This window comes from Antechinus flavipes, chromosome 6 (genome assembly GCF_016432865.1).
Source record: "Antechinus flavipes isolate AdamAnt ecotype Samford, QLD, Australia chromosome 6, AdamAnt_v2, whole genome shotgun sequence".
Classification (NCBI taxonomy): Eukaryota; Metazoa; Chordata; class Mammalia; order Dasyuromorphia; family Dasyuridae; genus Antechinus; species Antechinus flavipes.
The window spans coordinates 181,314,520-181,338,293 of record NC_067403.1 but is presented as its reverse complement, the minus strand read 5'-3'; the positions used below and the strand labels follow the sequence as shown (position 1 = coordinate 181,338,293).

The 23,774-nt window shown below is 36.9% G+C and overlaps 1 protein-coding gene across 1 annotated transcript in view; it reads right to left on the bottom strand.

The window, feature by feature from the left end:
* Positions 1-23,774, bottom strand: part of PRSS12 (serine protease 12) — a 96,910-nt gene that overhangs the window by 11,952 nt on the left and 61,184 nt on the right. The window contains exons 8-11 of the mRNA XM_051966403.1: positions 22,148-22,289; positions 16,737-16,942; positions 11,684-11,762; positions 9,959-10,081 (exon numbers count right to left, since the gene is read on the bottom strand). Coding sequence (XP_051822363.1) covers positions 9,959-10,081; positions 11,684-11,762; positions 16,737-16,942; positions 22,148-22,289 — 550 coding nt within the window. The remainder of the gene's footprint in view (positions 1-9,958; positions 10,082-11,683; positions 11,763-16,736; positions 16,943-22,147; positions 22,290-23,774) is intronic.

Here is a 23,774-nt window from a genome sequence, read left to right as displayed (position 1 = left end):
TAGCAGACCTACACTGGTATAGGGAGCTTTCACAACCTCCAGAAATCATAGGGCCAGTCCTCAACCAAACCTCAGACTTCCTGTATCATACCCGCAGAAAGCAGAAAGCCTATGCATAGCCAATACTAAGAGTGAAGGATTTTCTTTGGGAGCTCAGTCACAAAGGCCTAATGACATTCGTTGTATGAGCTCTTGCAGGTGGTGGGTGAGGAACACCACTGACCCGTAGTGCATCCATCACCCTCCCTGTCATTTTGCAAACTAGAAGCAGCTAAGCCCAGAAGTAGATTGCAGAGGCCAATCCTACGGATGGCAGGATTTTTCCTAAGATGCCAAAGAGTATGGAACTTTTTAAACTGTGGGTCACAACCCCATATAAAATCATGAAAAATTTGGCAACCATGAAAGGTATCAAATATTCTATCAAGATTTAATTCTTTATGTAAAAATAAACAAGCACATCCATCTCATTAGTATGTAAATTTGCTTTCATCTTTAATAAATAGTAAAATTACATGTATGTCAAAGAATTATTTTAAAGAAATTGCTTTATGATTATCAGTGAATGTTTGATTTGTATGCCTATTTTATATACCTGGGGTACATAAAAATTTCTTGGGCAAAGAGGGATTATGAGTAAAGAAAGTTTAAGCCCAGGTTAAGAGTAGCTAGCACTGACCACATTCTTTAAAGTTGCAAAGTGCTTTACAAGAATCATCTCACTTGGCCCTTATAACAATTCTAGGAAGCATATGCTCTTCTTATTCCCATTTTTTTTTTAATAGTTGAAGGTCACACAGCTGGTAAGTTATTTGAGGATACTTTTGAACACAGGTATTCCTGACTCTGAACCCAGAACTCCATCCACTGAGCCACCTGCTATGTGAATACTTCTCCTTTCTTATCTTCTATCATTCCAAGTATGGATCTGCTTTCATCAGACTCCTCATCAAATTGATGAGAATTAATAGTATTTCTTTAAAAAAAATCTTTTGGGTTGTTTCCTATACTATCAAAATGAAGTTCCTTTTCTATCCTTGCATATTCTGTATATTCAGTGCGATGGAACTAACTCACCAAACCCATCCCTCCGTTTACTGAAATTATAAATGGAACAAATGTCATGCTTGGAATTTGAAGGGCATGATACTGGATTAGGTGGGGCTACTGACCAAATATTTGTCGTCTGGTTTCAGCAATCCCAGGAGATGTGATTACATGTAAATAAGGATCACATTCTGGCTGAGATTACTAATCTGTTCGACAGCATTTAAAGTCTTCATTAGTGTGTCTGGGAGTTATAAAGGAAACTTGCAAAGGATTCCTTCCTGCCATGTAATTTATGAGAGACTTTCTGGCTATTTTAATAACTTTTATTTAGCAAAGTAAAAAATGTCCCTAAAACAAATATGGTAATTTTGGGCTACTCTCTCTTTCACACTGGTGTGGCCTTTGTCCAAAGGAGTAAAAGAGTGAGTGAATGAATGGGAGAAAACAAACAAACAAACATTTATTAAGCATTTACTGGAGGCTGAGCACTGGGCTAAGCCCTGGAGATATCAAAAGTTGCCTGACATTTCCAAACAGATTTTGGCAAGAAAACACCTGACACAGCATCCTTGCAAAAGTCAGTATCCCTGTTACTTACTCCTTGGGCCTGGGACTAAAATAGATGCAAATTATTAGCATTTCCAGTTCAAGCATTTTCACACAGGTAGCGGGGCTAAATTGTCTCAACTTGTTCATTTTGTCCAGCATGCTACTAACAGTACTCAGGACCACGGGCACCTGCCAGACTCCAAAGTTGTTCTAGTACACATCAGGAGGCCTTTTTTCCATGGCATTTCAAGATTCTGTTAAATAGGGAGTTCTCCAGGCTTAAATGATGAGAGGTATTGAGCCTGTCTCACATCCCAGCCTGCATATAATCAGGATAAACATTTGTTAGTGGCTGAATGGGAGAGTAAATGAGTGGAAAGTTTTGAGGCTTGAAGTCTGTAGCTATGGCAGCATGCAGGTTTCCCCGACTGGCAGATGGGTGAGCAGAAGGAGGGCACACAATAAGATTCTTCCATCACTATGGTGATCATTCTACTTTTATAGTGACAGAAGTTTGGAGAAAGTCTGGGAGAGGAGAGGAGGATATAAACTGTTGGGTACTTGGCCACAATTCTCAGAGGTTAGTTCCTCCTTTTTATCTGGCAGAATGATAGGCTACTCTGGGACCAAATCCCATTTTAGGTACTTGCAATCTGTGTTAACTTGATCAAATTAATTCACCTTGCAGGGCCTCAGTTTCCCTTTAAAAATATGCATGTGTATGTATAAAATACATGTATATGTATATATACAAATTATATAAGATAAAAAGTGAAATATATATTATATCTATCTATATAATTTATTCCAAACTTAAGAAACATCAAATGATGTATCTTAAATTTTATTTATTTATTCTGAATTTAGAAAACACCACACACCCCACAGCCAAAAAAAGAAAAAAGTGAGCAGAATAGGAGGGCATTGCTATTAAATAGTGAGGCTCTTTTATGTAGCACATGCCTTTCTTTTTAAGTACTATCTCCATAGTCAATTCAAAAGGTTACTTCCTGCTTATCTGTGAGTCCTTTTTTTATTAAAGTTTTTAATTTCCAAAACATTTGCATGAATAATTTTCAACATTTACCCTTGTAAAACCTTGTGTTCCAATTTTTTTCCTTCTTTTCTCTTATCCCCACTCCTAGACAGCAAGTAATCCAATATATGTTAAATATGTGCAATATTTCTATACACATTTCCACAAATATGAAAGAAAAATCAGATCAAAAAGGAAAAAAATGAGAAAGGAAACAAAATGCAAGCAAACAACAAAAACGGTGAAAATACTATGGTCGTGATCCATACTCAGTTCCCACAGTCCTCTCTCTGGGTGTATATGGCTCTCTTCATCAGATCATTGGAACTGGCCTGAATCATCTCATTGCTGAAGATGGCCACACCCATCAGAATTTATCATCATATGATCTCGTTGTTGCAGGCTACAATGATCTCCTAGTTCTGTTCACTTCACTTAGCATCAGTTCATGTAAGTCTATGAATCCTTCTATAGGCCTCAGTTTCCTTTTCTAAAAACAAGGGGTAATACTAAGCCTCTGAAGGTTCTTCCAACATTAGATCTATGATCTTATGAATCAACACATCTTCCCTTCCCTAACACTTCTTCTTCAAGATTGTTGATTTTTTAAATGAGAAATTTTTTTCAATTTTATTTAATTTACTTGTCATCTAGGGGAAGGAGTGGGGAGAAGGGAAGGAGAAAAATTTCATAAGGTTTTGCAAGGATGAATGCTAAAAACTATCTTTGTATATATATATATATATATATATATAAAACTTCTTTTTTTTTATTATAGCTTTTTATTTACAAGTTATATGCATGGGTAATTTTACAGCATTGACAACTGCCAAACCTTTTGTTCCAATTTTTCCCCTCCTTCCCCCCACCCCTCCCCTAGATGGCAGGATGACCAATACATGTTAAATATATAAAGTATAAATTAAATACAAAATAAGTTTACATGCCCAAATTGTTATTTTGCTGTACAAAAAGAATCGGACTCTGAAATAGTGTACAATTAACCTGTGAAGGAAAAAAAAATTTAAAAATGCAGGCAGCTTTGCATATATTTTAAAAATAAAAAGCTATTATTTCAAAAAAGAAAAGAAAAAAATATAGTTCACTGGAATACTAGCCTGATGTGTGTGTCTAAGAAACAGAGACAGAATAAAATTAAATAAAACCCATTTGTCATGCATGATAGCTCTTCTACATATAATAAGCATGACAGGTTGGTGAAGTTTTCATAGGACTGCAGTGTATGCATCCCCAGCCATCATTGCTGGCATTTTCTAGATCTAAGAATAAGTGAATCATCTGGGAGGAATAAAGCAAATTAAAGTCCTTGTCCTCCCTATTTAAATCATAGTGACACTAGTTTCTCTGACACAAATGGTACAGAAGCCATCAGGAAACTGGGATGCAAACCTAGAGTAATGGAGAGAATTGGAATTGAAGTTAGGAAGAACTGGATTCAAATGTTGCTTTGGACAAGTTACGTGACTTCTCTAGCCCTCACTTTCTCATCCTATGGTCCTTTCCAGCTGTAAGTCCCAGAGCACATGACCACTTCCCTGCAACACTGTTAGTGACACTTCTGGCTGCCCCTAGTTTATAGACTGATCCTGGCTGGCAGCATTAGTTAAGCAAATCAAAATAAAAAAGATTATCTGTTTTCTCCTCTATAGGTGGCTGCCCTAACTGAGGATGATCTAGAAACAAAGAATTTGGAGCTAGAAAGAGCTCATCATTTTATAGCTGAGATGAGGCCCAGGGAGGAGAAATGACTTGCTTGAGACCACACGGTGAGGAGGTGTTTGAATCTGGAATCAAATCCAGATCATCCCACCCTCAATGCAGGGCTCCTTCCACAAGCAATAAAGTGAAGGCAAGCTCCCAGTACTGGCTGTCCTTGATGCCTATGCTTAAATCACATGCTTATGAGGCAAAGACGAAGTCTGAGAATTAGACAGACGTGACTTAAATCCTACCTCAGACACTTAGTAGCTGTGTGTCTTGGAGCATTTTTGTAGGTTTTTTTTTCCCTTTTGGTCTGGTTTTTCTTGCACAACATGACAAATATGGAAATTTGCACATATTTAATCAATATCAGATTGCTGTGTTGGGAAGGGGGAAGAGAAGGGAGGGAGGGAGAAAAATTTGGAACATAAAGTCTTATAAAATGAATGTTGAAAACTATCTTTACATGTATTTGGGAAAATAAAATAACACTGAAAATTTAAAAAAAAACTTTTAAAAAAAGTATATTGAACTCTCATAGCACAGTAGAAGGAGCAAGAGTTTATAGAGTCAGGAGGACCTGGCTTTAGATATCACCTCTGACATTATCCATGTGGCCTTGGGCAAATGACTCATCTTCTCTGGGTCTCAATTTCCTCCTCTATAAAATAAAGGGTTGAACTACATGACTTCTAGGGAATCTTCTATCTTTAAATCTATGGCCTTATAATTAACTTGCCTTTTGCTTTCAAGTAGAATGTCTTCAATGCTATTAAATAGTTTCAGAAAATCAAACATATATACAAATTTTGCATTATTTTAAACAAATACCGATCAATCACACAAATGAATATCTGTTGAATTAAATATTTTGGTGAAGTTAGGTAGGCAATTTATTGCATTAATTTTGCCCATATTGGCAAAAACAAACAAAAAAAAGCCTTTTTTTTTTTTTTAAAGCAACACTAGATACCTAAGGGGAACTTTATGAAGACTCCACAAAGGGAGTAGTAGTCTTCTGGCAACTAAGAGCTATGAATTACCTTACCTTTTTGTCACATGTTCTCTCTAAGCTCAAGCCCACTTTCTTTTGGACTCCAAATGTCTTTGTGGGAAAGTATATTCCCATTTTAGAGGGATGTTTTATGTTAGAGCTTCTTAAATTTTTTCCACTCATGACCCCTTTTTGTCCAAGAAATTCTGCATGACCCCAGATACATAGGTATTTAAAATAGGTATAAAATCAAACATTTACTGATAATAAATCATAATTTTATAACTCCTACAGTCATTTATAAAATCTCACATAGGGTCACGAACCATAGTTTAAGAAGCTGATTTTATACCAACTGTTCTTACTATATCACTTAGTAAATATCTATTTCTAAAAAATAATTAAATTTGTCTGGTTAATTGATGCCAATTGATAATCAATGATGAGCACACCAGTAAGGAAGGGAACTCTGGACTAACATCTTCCATTCCTCCAGGTTTGCTCTAAAACCTTGAGTGAAGAAGTTGTCAGTCAGTAGGTTCTAGGACCCTGGACCTATCAATGGAATCAGGAGCTGGGAGAGTGAATCCAGAGCCTATATTACCAAGAAAACACAATGCTAGGTTCACATTTCATAGGTAATCTTGTCTTATGACTATTTACAAATTTCCTGTTCATAATATTTGTTGACCTACCTCCTTAGAAATTACAAAGCAGGAAGTCACAGGAAACCTGAGACAGGCTTCAAACCCAGTGGGATATATCTCAGGAACAATCTTCCTCTCCTTGGAGTTTATTAAAAGAGTCTTGTATCATATTTAAGGACCCATTAACATCTTACTGAATATTATTATCTGCTTGTCTTCTTCCCAGTTGGTATTTTAATCATCTTATGCAGACTATAAAAAAAGACATTCTGAGTTGCACATGATTGACATTAGGAAGGTACATATCTGGTATATTAATATGAACAATGTATTTCAGACATTCCAATGGAGTCATTCTCCAATGGTGACATAAAAGTGACTCTGACTTACCTAAAGCTTGGCCAGGTTGCCAGCAAAGCTTAGCCAGCTCTACCAAGATGGAAAGGCTACCCATCTGTGCATACCCAGCTATGGCTTTCAGTCTCATTACCTCTGGAGACAATGAGGACATATGCCACAGAAATTTATGAAATCACTAATGAATGTACACACACCAGTGTCTGTCTTGCTACAAATACAGGATAAAGAGAGCTAGATTTGGAGTCACATCCCCTTTTTGGGGCTTCAGTTTTTCCTTACTTGTAGAATGAGAACCCAATATCTGTTTTTGTGAGGAGATTACATCTCTCAGAGAAACTGCAAGTGCTTTACTGGTACTAATAGGAGTATATTAGCAACAAGCAATTGGTTAATTAACAAGTATGAATCAATTGATAAGCTTATAATTTTAAAATTGACATATTATTCTGATCTCGCAAGATGATTTGGATCCTGATTCTCTCATACACTATATCAGCAATCTCTACCAGGCTTGTGCAACCTGTAGATTTCACAAACATGCCATATATATCTATATTCAAACCACTCAACCTTTCATCAAAAAAAGATTTCCTGAAGCACTTTGCTAGAGACCTACTACCAGGATAACATCAAACTAGCTGCTTCTGGAGCTGACCATGCAACTATTTCTGAATCCACTTAATTGTGCTGACATCTCTATATCCTCTTTCACAAACATAACAGGAGAAATTTGTCCAGATGCTTTGCTGAAACCTAGATTAACTGTAACCACAGAATTCTTCTGAACCTGCTAGTCTAATAACTCTCACAAAAACAAAAATGAAGTTAGTCTGGATGGAGTTATAATGCACATAAATTATCCCCTTTAATATTTGACATATATTTAACATCTGGCAATAATTAACACTTTAATATTTGTTACTAATAATTTAATAAGCTAATATTCTGTTGGAAATAAAAGTGAGATTCACTGATCTTGAATTTATAAATTCCAAACTATAAATTTTGAGAAATTGGGAAATTTTTCTTCCTAAATCCTATGGCATCTCCTTCATTCTCTTCACAGTCTCAAGGTCCTTGATAGTGATTGTTCAGAAATCACATTCATCAGTTACTTAAGTAACCTGATATGTCCTTTGGCTTTTGAGACAAGCTTACTAAAGGCAATCGGGTTTCAATTCCTTATTAAACACTTTGTTTCCTGATCTTTCCCACTTAGAAGTCTTTTTCATTACAGAGGAAACTGAAGAAACTCTTGCAAAAGTTGAATTCTTTTGGCCATCTGTTATTATGTCATCTACCCCAAGCTGTGGTCCTAATATCTTTTTTTTTTTTTGGTTCTAATATCTTAGATCCTTCCCCAGGAGAGATTTAAAAAAGGTTTTTGTTGTACCTAGCTTTCCTGAGCTTCACCATCTCTGACACTCTTCTTTCAAGAATAGTGCATTCACCTTCAATTTCATGCCCTTGACTTCATTGCCCATAAATATCTCATTTTGTTCTTGAATTACCTGTTAGGATCAAAGGACAAGGCTCCTTTACCTTTACCAGAAGGTATTATTTGAGAGCCTCAGAAGTAATTTCTGTGTGCCGGAAGAGACCACATCATGAGCAGTATTACCTCCAGGTTGCACTGAATGTGACCTTTGTCCTTTGACCCTAACAATTACCCATCCTTCTCAAACTAGATTATTCTGCAAAAATTTTAGCCATGGAATCCCTTCTTCTTCTCTTGAGTCCTTTGAAATCTGTTTTCCATAATCCTAGGGAATATTCCAAATTCTGACTAGCTTTCCTCTCCTTTTCCATTCCAAGGAAATGGAGTGAGGCTGGCAATCAATTTCTTTTAGTGTGCCCATTCTTTCTGCTTCAGTCACCTGGTTCATTTTGTATCATCAGCTTCAAGTAAGAAGCTCCCCTTGTTTTTCCCTTAAATTATTAAGGGAAATTAAAAGTTGATTTGTTGTTTGGCTTTGGGTAGAGAGAGTTCTTGCAGCTGTCAAGAGAACTGAGACCTCCATAACTCAGACATCATCCCTCTGTGCCAGGTTTATGATCTCTCTCCAGAATCCCTTGTTTGTTTGCTCATCCTATCCAAGTGGTCTATGGCAAACTCCCAGAACAGAATCATCTCTGTCTCCCTCTACTGATCCTCACCCAAATGTGTTCCATCATGTTTCTCTCCCAGATTCCTAAAATTCCTCATAGGAATCTATCTTCTGACTTTCCTGCTCTATTCTCTCTGCCTACCCCCTTATAAATCAACCTGTTCCTTTTAAATATCTTCTACAGATATTCTAGTCACGAGACCCAATGACAGAAAAATCAATTTTAATTTCCCTCCTCAAATCAAATAAACAAACACTTATTAAGTATCTACTGTATGCTACATTCTCTGCAGAGAGCTAAGGATAAAAAGAAAGGCAAAGGCTCCTTACTGTCACTGAGTTCACAGTCTAATGGAGGAAGACAACATGCTGTGTTCAAGCTAGAGATACAGAGGATGAATTGGACGTGATTTCAAAGAGAAGGCACTAGAATCAAGGGGGATGCCGGTAGTTTTCTCCTTTCTCCCCTCTCGGTTTAAATTGATCAGATTTACAAGAACTAGGCTGTCTCTCTTAGGTGCTTCTGTTCCTATTTGAATAGGAGACATCTCTGAGTGCTTCCTCTTGCTCATTCCTTTCACAGCCAGTCAGTGACCCATTCCTGTTCATTCTTACTTCACAACAGACCCTATCCCTGGCCAGGTGTATCATTAGCATCAGTAGCCTCCTCTTGTCTTACCTTGCCTCCTCAGGAAGCTGACCTCTATTTAATCACTAAATCACTATGACAGCAGAACCAGAGGCCTCTCATTAGATCCTGATTCATTATCTGGCACCTAGAGAGTGGAAAATGATTGGAGAAACAAGGAATCTAGATTGTGCAAGGGAAGTCAACATAGCCAAGGGGAGTCTGGCAAGGGGGATAGAATGCTGGAGAGGGAGGCAGGCAAGCAAAGATATAAACCCTGCCTCCAGTGCTTAGTCATTGTGTGACCAGGAAAAGTCACCGATACTCTGTGAACTTCAGTTTCCTCATCTGCAAAATGAACTTGCCTCCCAGGGTTATTATGCAGTTCAAGTGAAATGTTTGAAAAGTACTTTGTAAACAGAAAAACACTATAAATTACTATTCTATGAATACAAGGTTTTGCAACGATGAATGTTGAAAACCTATCTCTGCATGTATTTTGAAAATAAAAAGCTATTATTAAAAATAAATTATCATTCCATGTTACTGTGTTAAATGTTTCATTGATGCCTTTTGTTAATAACCTTATCTCTTATCAGAAAGCAAAAAGAATCCAGTAACAACTTTTGACAATGTATATTCTATTTTCCCCTGTACTATGTCAAGAGGGGGAAGGCATATTTCTAAAATTACTTAATACAATTTTTCAGTCCGACTTCTTTGGGGTATTATTTCCACATATAGTTGTAATTCAATGACAAAACCTAGTTTTATAGTTATTAAATACAATGTTCTGCTCCTTCCATTCTATATTATTAGTGTTTTTTAAATTGTATTATTGGTTACATAACAGGGAACACTTACCTCTTGAAGCAGTGAGCTGCAGTAAGCACCCAGCAGCTGCTAATAAGTGTGGCCCCACAAAGAAGTCTGCGGTCTCCATGGGATAGCTTCAGCCGCAGGGCCACCTGCCAGGGCCAGCCGCCCCTAAGGACCAGAAATGCCAAACACGTCTGTATTTGTGTCCTTTATCAAATCATCCAGAAAGGGGGGAGGGGACAGGAGTAGAGAGGAAAGTTCTCTCAGGACCAGAGCCAAGAGTCAAGTGACTGGAATGTCTCGGAGGTGTCTGGCCCTGTGGTTGGAGCATGGGGGTTGGAACATTATTTAATCTCCTTGCTGTTGCCAACCTGAGAATGTCACCCATCAGTAACCTTTGAGATCTGCTTACAGGCTCCTGCCCTCCCTGCTTCCTCCAGCCTACTTGAAAACACATTTAATCCTCTCTCAAGTTGCTCTTCTTTATTTTGTGCCCCTTGCCTAAGCCTGAATAAGCAATCTGACAGAAGACAGGCCCCTATCATTGCAAGGAAGCTGAACCCTTCCAAATCGCCTCATTAGAAGGGCTTCTATTTCTGTAGGGGTTTTCACTTTACAAAGTCTTTTCCTCATAACAAATCTATGAGATCTGGAGTAAAAGGACTATCATTCTCATTTCACAGGGAGTGGACTGAGGATTCCACAAAGGAACAATCTGGTGCCGGAACAACTGCATTATTCATTATTTGAGCCCATAATGACAAATCTTGAGCATCCTCTGCTACGTCACATTAGTCCTGTCACATAAGTTTTGGGAAACCTTAATTTCATAAATCAAGGGATACCTGCATAGAGTAGGACAAAGCTGCAGTAGAGAAATCCCCAAATATGTTGTCAGAAGACCTGGGTACAAAGCCTGGCCACTCACTTGTTAACTTGATCTTTGACAAAGCACTGGGACTCAGTTTTCTTATCTATAAAGGAGGGATAATGATGCCCGTACTAAATATCTTATAGAACTACTGTGAGAAAAATGCACTGTGAGCTTTTAGGACTGTAGAGACTTCACTTGTTAGTCTATATACCATAATACTTAAATATGAAATCCAGGATTTCTTTGGAATGGAAATTCCCTTCGCTGACTCAGATCACAACTCCTTTCTCTAATGTAAGCAGAAATCATAGTATAGGAAAAAAAACATTGATTCTTCTTGCCAGAGGACCTGGGTTCAAATCTTGCCTCTGATGCTTGTTCCCTGAATGACTCTGGGCAAAATCATTGGTCACACTGAATCTTAGTTTCCACATCTGTAAAAGGAGGAATTGACCAGATGGTCTTTGAGGTCTCTTCTAGTCCTTGATCTGTCTTTTTACGACTTTACAATAGTTGTCAAGAATATTTGTGGTCAAACACACTATCACCCTGAGACCAGTGTAGATACTTGTCATGCCAAATTAAGTAGGGTAGATCCTGGGATGATAGATAAAATCTGTCACCCAAAATTTTTTCATTAAAGAAAGAAACTAATAGTGACAGGGGCCAGTCCTGGAGAACTCAGGCTCCTAGCAGGATAGGAAGCCCAGAGTCATATAGTTCATTAACCATCAGTGCTGCCAGGGCTCCTTTCTTTATGTTTACTATAGAAAACACAATGACAAAGATAGAACTAGAATCTAACTGGAGAGATAAGGGCCATGTGTAACTCTATGAGAACATTATTTTTTTAAATTGGCACCTAGGGACAATTCCTCTGTTGAGTATCATTTTACCGTAAAGAGTTTTTCCCACCAATGATCCTCTTCTGCCTTCTGTGGAGTAACCTCAGACCACAAACAGATGAAAGGGAATCTAGAGTAGAAACAGGCCATTCATTAAACTCTCATATTACTGTTGGAGGGCCTCATAGGCCAGGGACATACATGTTCCCACCCATGTAAAACTACAAACTTTCCTGGAGAAAAATGACTCCTTTTCTAATCTAAAATGCCTACATTTTTCTAACTCAGCCAAGGTGCTTTGTGGGTCTCCTAACTTCTTCTTCTTCCTTGTCATGGTCCTCTTACTTCTCCTCCTCTTTCGCCTCCTCTTTCTCCTTCTCCTCCTCCAAAATCACAAAAATAGTAAATGCCTAAGATGGGATATAAATCTGGCATTTTGGTCTTCTAGATCCTATGCACTTTCCTTTTATCTCACAGACCTTAGAAGTAGATGGAATGATGACTTTGGGAAATAATGGAATTATCCAGTTTGATTGACATTTACAATTTATTTAGGGAAATAACTTGGAATAAGTCTAGAAAGGTAAGACAGAGTCAAAATGAAAAAGATCTGAGAAGTTTGTATTTTATCCTTAAGGCAATAGGGGACCACAGATTTGAAAGCAGGGCATTGTTTAAGGTGAGACCTTAGAGAAATGATCTGTCAACTGCCAGGGGGAATGGATTTAGAAAACACAATGGGACAGCAAAACTAACTGCAAAAATGTCAAGAAAAGAACCAATATCTATCTCTGGAAGGATCTGGATTTGGCAACTGGATGGATGTGGGGAGAAGAATAGATGGGAGTCACTGATGACTGGGTGGCCTTAAAGAGAAGGAAGGAGGTTTGGGGGAGGGCAGTTTAAGTCAGGCCAGATGATGAGTTCAGTGTTGGACTCGAAGGGTTCCAGGCGCAGCTGCAAATCTCCAGCAGGGAGAAGGGGTGTAGGATTTGAATTCCTGAGAGAAACTAGGACTAGATAGATAGATCTGGCAGCTATCTGCCTAGGAAGGAGAGGAATTTGGGGAGAGAAATAGCCCTGGATTTGGAGTCAGAAAAGTCAGGTTTGAACCCTTTCTATGGAAAGCACTCTAGAAATGATAGCTATTATTCATGAAATTTTGCGCTAGTCTCAATGCCTCAGTGGGCCTCAGTTTCAGCATTGTAAAATGAGGGAGGTAGGTGAAATTACATCCAACATCTTTTATGATCCCTAATCCATAATTCTGTGATCTTGAATGTTGGCTTTATATTTTACTCTGCTCTTTTCTGCCTATATAAATTCATTTTCTACCTATATAACCTCTCTAAACCTCGGTTTTCTTAAACTGCAAAATGAAAGATTTATATCTCCCCTAAAGTGCCATCTGGTTCTAAATCTATGCTATACCTTCATGACTCATTGATGGACTTGAGGCCTGTTGGATGCCCTCAGCCTCAGGAAGTCCATCTGCTGAGTTGATTTTATTGGAAAGCAAAGTTAAGTGAGCAGAACCAGGAAAACATTGTACATGGTTATAGCAATGATTGTGTTCTTCTTCAACTAAGTAATTATTAAGCCATTTTCAGCAATACAATGATCCAATATAATTCCTTAAGGCTATCATAAGCCTTTTTCATAAGATGAAAAATACTATCTTCTCCAGAGACAGAGCTGATAGAGTCTAAATCAAATTGAAGCATACTTTTAATTGTTTCTTTTTCTTTTTTGTTGTGTTTTCTTTCACAATGTGTCTATTATGGAAATCTGTTTTTCTTGACTGCACATGTATAACCTATATCTAATTGCTTACCTACCCAAGGAAGGAGGAGGGGAGGTGGGGAGAGAAAAAATTTAGAACTCAATAAAAAAACTAATATTAAATGTGAAAATTGTTTTTACATGTAATTGGGAGAAATAAAATATACAAATTTTCAAAAAGGAAAAAAGACAGTTCTTGCCCTCAAGAAGGTTATAAGAGAGGCATTATATGAGGGAAATTATAAGATGGAGCTAAAAAATGAAGAATTGGGAGAAATGCCCACCAAAATCTGCAGATACAGAAATAGAAGTAGAAGAAGAATAAAGTATGGTCAGTATCCCCTCCCCCCAACCCCTAAAAATGGATACCCTGGGAGAAACTCAAATGTTTTAGTTAAATAAGAGATTACTACTGAGAAAGATGTGGAGGTGGAACAGAGGGAAGGAAGAGAAGGACAAGGATCACACAGGATGAGAAAGTGTAAAAGGATGAATGGTAAGCTATACTAGTGGAGGGAGCACCCAATCATAGAATTCTAGATCTAGAGTTAGCCATATTATAGAAGAGAAAACTGAGGTTTATGGTGGCTAAGTTACTTGTTCAAAGTCACACAGGCAGGAAGCATTAGAAGTGGGATTTGAACCTGGTCTTCTGAATACAGAGCTATGGAAATACAAGGGAAATTTTCATGATATTTACTTCCAAGTTTTCAACTCTGATTGCAAAACACAAAAAGAGAATGCTAATGATAATTTTTATCAAAGGATGACAACATCATCATCATTAATAGTTAAAAGTATGATTAAATAACAAATTATTGGGGAGATCTCTGACCTTTTTCAAAAATTTATCCCACCTAGACTATCTTATCTAGATGGAGTTGTTGTCTTATCCAGTTAGAAAACTTTATAAATAATTGAATCTAAGTAGAGTTCTGGGCCACTATGTTCCACTTGGGCAGGTTTGGGCAGAGGGTATCTAGATCATACAAGGCTGGGGATGATTTGGAAGTAAATGACACGATCAAAGCCACATCCTTCATCCCCTCATTAGAATGCGTCCACCTCTCATTATGATATTCATTCTTTCTCACTACTTATTAATCAATTAGAATTGATTGCCCCCTTCAGGAATACCCAGTCTTCCAAAGGCATTTAAGCATTGAGTGGATTCCATGAGAGATCTTTGGCATTTGAATATCACTGACTCCTTTTATTAATTATATGCTAGAATAATCAATAAAATGGTTAATTACCCACAAACCATGTCTCTTGGATTTTTTTATATGTCACACTACTTAGAACGATCAAAATGCAAATCTGGTTTTCCAAATGAAGAAATTTATGCAGAATAGTTAAATCCAAATATAGAAAATGTATCTAGGGATCTGCGTAGAACTTGGTTTTATCTCTTCAAGGGCAATGAAAGAACAGAATTAACAGAAGATTCTCAGCACATAGTCTTCTCCCTACATTATCAGCTCCCTGCAAACTGCCCCCATATAGATACCAAGGACGGTATCAGAACAAGTCAGTGGGATATGTCATGGCCACAGATAAGTTAACAGAAAGCAGTATGAGACAGGAAAGAGCACTGATGTTCAGCTCTAAAGGAAGAAAAGCTTTCTGGAAGATAGAGATGAGGAGCGTAGGCATGCCATACACAGGGCACAGCCTTTGGGAGCATACAGAATTGACAGATGGTATACCAAGGTCAAAGAACAATTTACAAAGCAATTTGGTTGAAAGAGAGATTCCATGAAAGAAAGTCATGTGAACTGAGGCAAGAAAGGGGTGAGCTGGAGCCATTCTTTAGAGGTCTCTGATTCTTAATGGACTGAGAAGTTTATTTTATCATAGGGGTAATGGAGAACCATTAAAGGATATGTCAAGAGTCAAGTCAAAAATAAATTATTCTTAGAAGTCTTTCTTCACTTTGTGGGAAAAAAGTTTGTGCCATAAAAATGAAAAACATGAAGGATGCCAAGAAATTTAGAAAGACTTGCATGAAGTAATGCAAAATGAGGTTAGCAGAACAAGAGCAGCATGCAAATAAACAGAACTAGAGACTAATAGAGTGACCAAAATGTTCATAGCCGTTGACCTAAAGCTCTCATTGCTGGGACCTATAACCAATGGAGACGATGATAAAAAGAAAGGTCCTAAATGCACTAAGATACTGGAGCTGCCCTTTTTGTGACAGCATAGAACTGGAAACAAAGTAGATGCCCATCAATAGAGGAATGACAAACAAAATGTGGTCCATAATGTCACTAATTATTACTGTGCTCCAAGAAATGGTGAAGAGGATGAAGACAAAGGAACATGAGAAGATTCATATGAACTGATACAAAGGGCAACTAAGTGATGCAATGGATGGAGTGTTAGGCCTGGAGATGACCTGAGTTCAAATATGACCTTGCACACTCAGGAGCTATATGACCCTGGTCAAATCACTTAACCCTGTGTGCTTCAGTTTCTTTATCTGCAAAATTAACTGGAAAAGAAAATAACAAACCACTCCAGTATCTCTGCAAAGAAAACCCCAAATGGGGTTGCAAAGAGTTGGACACAACTAAAATGACTGAACAAGAACAATGAAAGCAGAATCAGAAATGAAATGTTCATAATGTCTACAATAATATAAATGGAAACACCAACAATAACGAAAAAATCAAATCCACATGACCAGTTAACCTCTTTTTTCCAATAATAATAACAATAACTGGCATTTATGTAGCACTTAAGATTTGCAAAGTGCTTCACAGATAATCTAAGCTGACCATCACAACAACTCTGGGAAGTGACTGCTATTCTTAATCCTCATTTTCACAGATGAAGAAACTGAGGCAGTGAGAAATTAAGTGACTTTTCCAGGGTCCCACAGCCAGTAAGTATCTGAGACAAGATTTGAACTTGGGTCTTTCTAACTCTACTGCAACCCTGTAACACTGAGATTGCTCTCAAAGGTGTCAAACATAAATAGATCCTTGTGAGATGTTATATTGCAATCTTCTTTATTTTGTTAGACATTTCTAATGGCATTTTAATCTGCTCCACTTGCTTCTACTTTACACTACTGAGGAGATTAAAATTTTGCCACAAATGGCCACCATTTCTTCTCCCTTTTACTTATGCAGTTGTATGATCATCCGACCTGCCTTTGATAGGTATTGGCTGCATGAGTGCTCGGGGCAACTCAAGAAGACCAGAAGTAGTAAAGGGGCTGCTCTGAATTGATGGAGGGAATTTTCCCACTCAGGAAATCTCTGTAGTCATGAAATCATCAGGCCAGGCCCATACATGACTTCAGGTCACTTACCTTTATTCCTTTTCCCTGAAGCTTTTTTGCCAAAGTAGTCACAGATCACTCCAGCATCCTCACTGTGACGACAATTGTGCTTTCCGATATCTTGTTTGATGCAATCTGCAAGGTTCCTCTCATGCCCAGTGCACTTTACATTGTCTGCATGGATTGGTCCTTTTCCTTCCCCAAAATAGGCCATGGTTCTTGCTCTGGCAGGACCCCTGCAAACACAGTTTGGCTTTTCTTGATTTTCTAAATGACATGCAACCTCACTTAATAAATAATCATTGTGAGTTATTTTCATTTCGTAATTCATTACTAATTTACCATCTTCTGAATTAACTTTCATGATTTCAATCAGCACAGTTGCTTGTTAAAATAATTTATTTTTCCAGAAAATTCCCGATTCCAGGTTCAAGTCCTGCCTCTCATGTATAGTGTCTGTAGAGCTCTGGACAAATCATTTAACTCTTTTGGTCTATGAGATATGAATGAGTTACTGATATGAATTCAGGTAAAAACTTTCCACCCAAGGAATTCCTTACAAAAATGAGATCACAAGTCCAGATTAAATTCAAACAAAATTCTACTGAAAAACTTGTCATTAGATAAGTAAGAGAGGGAACACTAACAATTTAGTTATCCAATTCACTTGAACAGAGAAGGTTGTGATGATCATTTTTTGTTCAAAGCCAGAGTAGTACAATCCTGAAAACCTCTTTTCTTTTTTAATAGAAAATTTTTTTTTTGCCAAAGAAGTCAGAACTTAAATAGATATGAATATCTGTTAAATTTCAAAATATTGAGTGAAAGGAAAGTAGAGAAGGGAAAGTCCATTGGGGACCTATAAAATGATGCCCTCTAAACTTTCCTTTAGTTTTCATAATTAGTTGATAAACATTTATTGATCACCTATTAGTTGTCAATCACTGCACTAAGCATTGGAGTTACAAATATGAAAAAGAAAGTCTTTTTCCTCAATAAAATTTCAATTTAATGGAATAAGACAAAAAAAGGAAGTAGAAAAGAAGTAGGAGGAGATTCCTGGAGCAGACACGTAATGAAAAAGTTCCAAGAAATCTAAAAGATTAATTTCCTCATCTGTTAAAGTGGGTATAATAATAATATCTACCTCTCAGAATTGTTGCAATGATGATGTCAGATATTTGTAGAGTTCTTAGCACAATGCCTGGCACCTAGTAAGCACTATAAGCACTAATTAATTTTGCAACCCTGGGAAGTAGATGCTATCATGATCCTATTTTATGAATGGGAAAACTGAAGCAAGTTATACAATTTATTCAGGATCATACAACCAGTCGGGTCTTCCTGATTCTAGACCCAGCATTTTAGTCACTGTACCACCTTGATACCTATTATATATAAATATCCTTTTTAATGTGTGAAAGTATATCACAGTTGGGACCCAGTCCTGGGCTTCCATCCTCTAGCTTCATATGTTTCTGTTCTTTTGTCTGCCCTATTACTTTATTACTTCTTCCCATGTTCATAAAATAAATTAGTAGCTCCCCCTCAAAAAAATTATGGCCCTGCTATTAAACTGTGTGTTTATTGTCCCAGGAGAAGCCTACCTAAAAATGGAAGGATCATCAGATCCTTCATCAGAAGGATCAAGAAGGGATGATTTTTTTGACACTTCAGTTCTTAAAGATTCTGTACAAAGGAAGAGAAAAAAGAACTATATTCTGAGCCACTATCCATGCAATGAAATTACAAATCCTTAAGAACTGAAATATTCATTATAACTGTTAGAAAATAATGCAAACTTGACAATACCTCTTTTCCTTGAATTTGAGACTATATAAAGAAATCAAAGTTTAGTAGGTAAACATACAAAAAAGTTTTTTTAAAAGAAAAAAATAAATTTTAAAGGATAAAATGTCTCTTCAGACTTCCTGTCTCTCCCCACTCCTGACACGTTTTTTGCTCTGTGATCTATCCATCATTTTCTATTTAAGCAGCCTAAGGAAAAAATATATTTTTAAGAGGTACAATTTGACTTTTGCCCATAGGGGTAACATTAGGTAGGTCAGGTCATGAAATAAAAAATATTCCAAGTGATATATCTGAAAGAAGAAATCAGAAGATAAAGCTACAGATAAAAGCCCTTTGTTTTGGGGAGGGGAGATTAGGTATTAAGACTATATTTGCATAAAGCCATTCCCCAATTGTTAAATGGTCAAAGGATATAAACACTTTTCCAATGAAGAAATTAAAGCCATTTCTAGTAATATGAAAAAGTGTTCTGAATCACTATTGATATTAGAGTTGTGAATTGATCCAACCATTCTGGAGAGTAATTTGGAACTATGCCCAAAGGGCTATCAGACTGTTCATATCCTTTGATCCAGTACTGTTTCTACTGGTCTGTATTACAAAGAGATCATAAAAAGGGAAAAGAACCCACATGTGCAGAAATGTTTATAGCAATTCTTTTTGTAGTAGCAAGGAACTAGAAATTAAATGGATGCCCATGAGATAAGGAATGGTTGAATAAGTTATGGTATATGAAGGTAATGGAATATTATTGAACTATATATATATATTATATAAGAATATAAGAATATTCACAATAAGAATATATTCAATATATAAGAAATTATGAGCAGATTGATTTCAGAAAAGCCTGGAAAAACTTACATAAACTGATGCAAAGTGAATTGAGCAGAACCAAGAGAACATTATACACAGTGAGTGACAGACAAGAAGATTAGGTGATCATTACTTCTTGCACCTTCTGGTGATGCCTTCCCATTTTTAGGTAGGATCTCATCTTTTCCTATTTTTTCCAAACAGTTTATATGCTATTAGAATTAGTCATTCATTAAATATTTGATTATAAATTTACTTGGTTCTAGGTAGTTACCTTTTGTTTTGCCCAAGTAGGAGGTGGACATTATATTGTAGGAAGCATATAGACAAGTTAAAGTGAGCCCAGAAGAGGGTGACCAGAATGATGGGAAGACTGGAAAAAAGGCCATATGAGGATCTGTTGAAAGATTTTTAGACTGGATATGGCAATTGTCTTTAAGCATTTGAAGGATGATCATGTGGAAAAGGAACTAGTCTTGTTTTGTTTGACCAGAATTAGGAGCAACAAACAGATGGAAGTTGTAGAGGCAGATTTCACCTTGACGGAAAATTTTTCCTTACAACAATGAGAGCTGTCCACAAGGGTAAAGAGCTGCTTAGGGAAGTAGTGAGTTCCCCATCACAAGAAATCATCTAGCAGAGATAAGATGATCTCTTGTCAGAGATATTGAAGGAGGGAATCTTCAGGTATGGGTTGGATCAAATGGCCTCTAGATTTCCTTCTTAATCAGAAACTGTTGAATGGTTCAGGTTCTGATTTCAGAATCCTTACACAGTTTTAATAACTTAAGTAAAAGTCTGGGGCAAAACTGACCTTGCTGACTACTTTTCATAGTAATTCATTAAATATTTGATTATAAATCTACTTGGTTCTAGGTAGTTACCTTTTGTTTTGCCCAAGTAGAAAGTGGGCATTATATTGTAGGAAGTATATAGACAAGCTAAAGTGAGCCCAGAAGAGGGTGATAAGCAAGTCTTATCCCTCCAAAAGCCAGCTTGGGCCCAGAACTTCACCAATTCCTGCCTTTTCTGTCAGCAGCATCAGAAACTGAATAATTTCCCTATCAGTCAGTCAGTTATAAGTTAACAAGCATTTATTATGCACTTACTACATGTTAGGCACTGTGCTTTCTGTTGAGAACACTAAGAAAAGTAAATATCATTTTCTGCATGTATAAATGCCCCTTTTGTTGTCTCTTCATCTATTTCTTAGAGATTGAAATTAAGTTACTTTTGCTCATGTGACAGGCGTGATATATCTACATTCTTTTTTTTTTCTTTTTCTTTTTTTTTTTAAATAATTTTTTATTGATAGAACCCATGCCAGGGTAATTTTTTTTACAGCATTATCCCTTGCACTCACTTCTGTTCCAATTTTTCCCCTCCCTCTCTCCACCCCCTCCCCCAGATGGCAAGCAGTCCTTTACATGTTAAATAGGTTACAGTATATCCTAGATACAATATATGTATGCAGAACCGAACAGTTCTCTTGTTGCACAGGGAGAATTGGATTCAGAAGGTATAAATAACCCGGGAAGAAAAACAAAAATGCAAGCAGTTTATATTCATTTCCCAGTGTTCTTTCTTTGGGTGTAGCTGCTTCTGTCCATCCTTGGATATATCTACATTCTTATGGTTTTGCAATCTCCATTACTTATTAATCATAGACTTCCTCGGCTGAAGATCTCTGAACACCACTCCCTGCTCTCTCATCCTCATCTCTTCTGTCCCTGTCCTATTCTTCTTAATACTTCCATCATGTCTTCTGAAATTTCCAAAATATTGACAAATGGTCCTCCATCAGATCTATGCCCTTCTCTCTAGAAATTACATTCTATGTATTTATATGTATATGTGTTATTTCCCCTAAAAAACAATGTAAGTTCTTTGAGGGCAGGAGCTATTTCATTTTTGTCTTTTTATTGTTAATTCATACTATAATGTAGGAAAAGTAGGGACTTGAGAGATGCCTATCAATTAGTTCATTAGCAAATCTGTAAATAATTATAATAGATATGAACACTATCTGAATCTAGATTGCTCAGATATCCTCTACTTCATGCCTTGTCATCTTTAATTTCCTGGTTTCTTCAGTTTTCTTGATTGTTATCTCGAGACAATTCCAAAACTACTGCCAGACAAGTTAAACAACCTTTAAAACATTAACAAGATAGGCCATTAAGCCATCAGATACCAACTAAGGTATCCACAAGCCCTGTGATTCCCCAGTCTTCTCTCTAGCCCTTAAACCAGATGTTTGGAACTTGGAGTCTGTGAGCTTGTTTTTTTTTTTTAATTATGATTACCATATTTCAACATAATGGGTTTCACTTATAATACTATGTGTTTTATTTTATGCATTTAAAATGTCCAGACTTGACCACACTGCCAGAGGAGTCCAGGGTCCAAAATAATGTTTTTTTTAAAAAGGGAAGAAAACAACCTAACTTAGAAAACAACCTCTCCATGAGACAAAATCATGGAGATAAAGAGAGATTAAAGCAGGTGAGAACTGGAAGAGCCATCATTAGGTTTGTTATAGAGAGGATTTTTGTTCAGGAACTGGATAAACTAATTGGCTATTGAGATCTCTTTCCAGTCTGGATTCTATGAACTGTGTTTTGTTCATTTAACACAGAATTCTTTACGTATCAGGCACTAATTGGATTTAATTCAGTGGAAAAAATATCAAAAACACTTGACAACCTGTATTTTTCACCTGGATGAAGTAGCAGAATTTGAAGCGAGAAAGTGAACCATAATTGTCAAAAGAAAAGTGAGAACATTTGAATATTAACAAAAGAATCCCTTACTTGTAGCCAAGCTGCCGACAAACCACAGTAGCATCTTTATCGGTCCATCCATCATCACAGATTGTTCCCCATTGCCCATTGACAAAGATCTCCACTCGTCCTTCTTTCTTGTTTTCTCCATCCAACAGCCTGATGGGGAGACCTGAAATAAGCCCCAGAAGTATGAAGGTGAAAATTGGAGTCAAATATAAGAGAACTAGTATAATAGCCAAGAACTAAATTGCTATATTCTTTTTCTTTTTTGTAATCAGATTACATATTCAAGCCAATACATTCTACTAAACATCTATATAAAAATATAATGTATGTAGAACATTATATGAGTAAATTAGCTACTCCCCACACTTGAAACACCCTCTCTACTTTCTGGGTCTTTGTATTTCTCATGGATGGCATGCGATTTTTTCTTATCCCCATAGTTAAGAGTCATTCTCTTTTTCCAAGGTTCAGCTTCTCCCTGAAGCTTCCCTCCCTCCCCCGAACCTCTATCATTAAAGTTGACTCTCTCCTCAGTTGTCCTTGTATTCTGTAATCTGTGCATGTGGCATCTCCAACAGTGGAATGGCAAGTTCGTTGTATACAGGATAATTTTTTTTTGTGTTTCTGTATAGCCAGCATCTTGCACAGGGTTTTATACAAAGGATGTGGTTAGTAAATGCTTGCTGAATTGAATTTAGGTAGAGAGTATAAATATTATTCCCGTCAACAACCTCTCTGGGAAAATCTTCTAATTTTTTTTATTCTATTTCCTCATATACATAAACACTGTCACAAATATAATGGGAAAATGAATATTTCAAACTAATACTTTCTGAAATTTTGTAACTATTTGCAGAAGATAGGGCAAGAAAAAATTGTCCTCACAGACAAAACAATTATAGCTGGAATTCATTCTTAGATCATCATATTTTACAGTTTAGGGTTTTTATTTGGTACTGCTCTCTCCTTAATTAGGAAGACATGCACAATAAATCATAACATTTTCATGACAAAATTCTTTATAAGACAGTATAAGGAAGCAATTGATGCACCATTTGGCATTATTTCTGGACAAATATCCACAGTCTGACTCCATCCTATCTGCTTTGGCTTGTCTTAGAGAGCTCAGATCTCAGAACTGGCCAAGACTCCAGTGGTCATGCAGTTCAATCTTAGCCTGAACAAGAATCCACTCAGGAGCCTTACACTCTGTTGTATCCTAATTTAAGGAGCTAATTTGGGCTAATAACTATCACAAAAGCTGGGTGGTATAGAATTTATGATTGGAATTTAACTGTCCTTGATTATGTAGAATAGTATAGCATCTAGACAAGGGTCCTTAACCTGGGGCCTCCAGTCCATGACTTTGTTTTTTAAATAATTGGGAACTACATTTCAATATAACTCTTTTTCTTTGTAATCCCAAGTGTTTTATTTTATGCATTTAAAATTTATGCATTTATCCATGACATAAAAATAAAAGTTAGGAAGCCCAATTGGATGAGGAAAGTATGAATTTAATTATATGCTGGCCTGCCCAAGATGACCTTCTGCCTTTTGTTCTGGGGTCCATATTTTGAACAGAGCAAAAACAAGATGGAGAGTATCTGTAAGAAAATGCCCGGTAGGTGAAAGGTCTGAAACATAT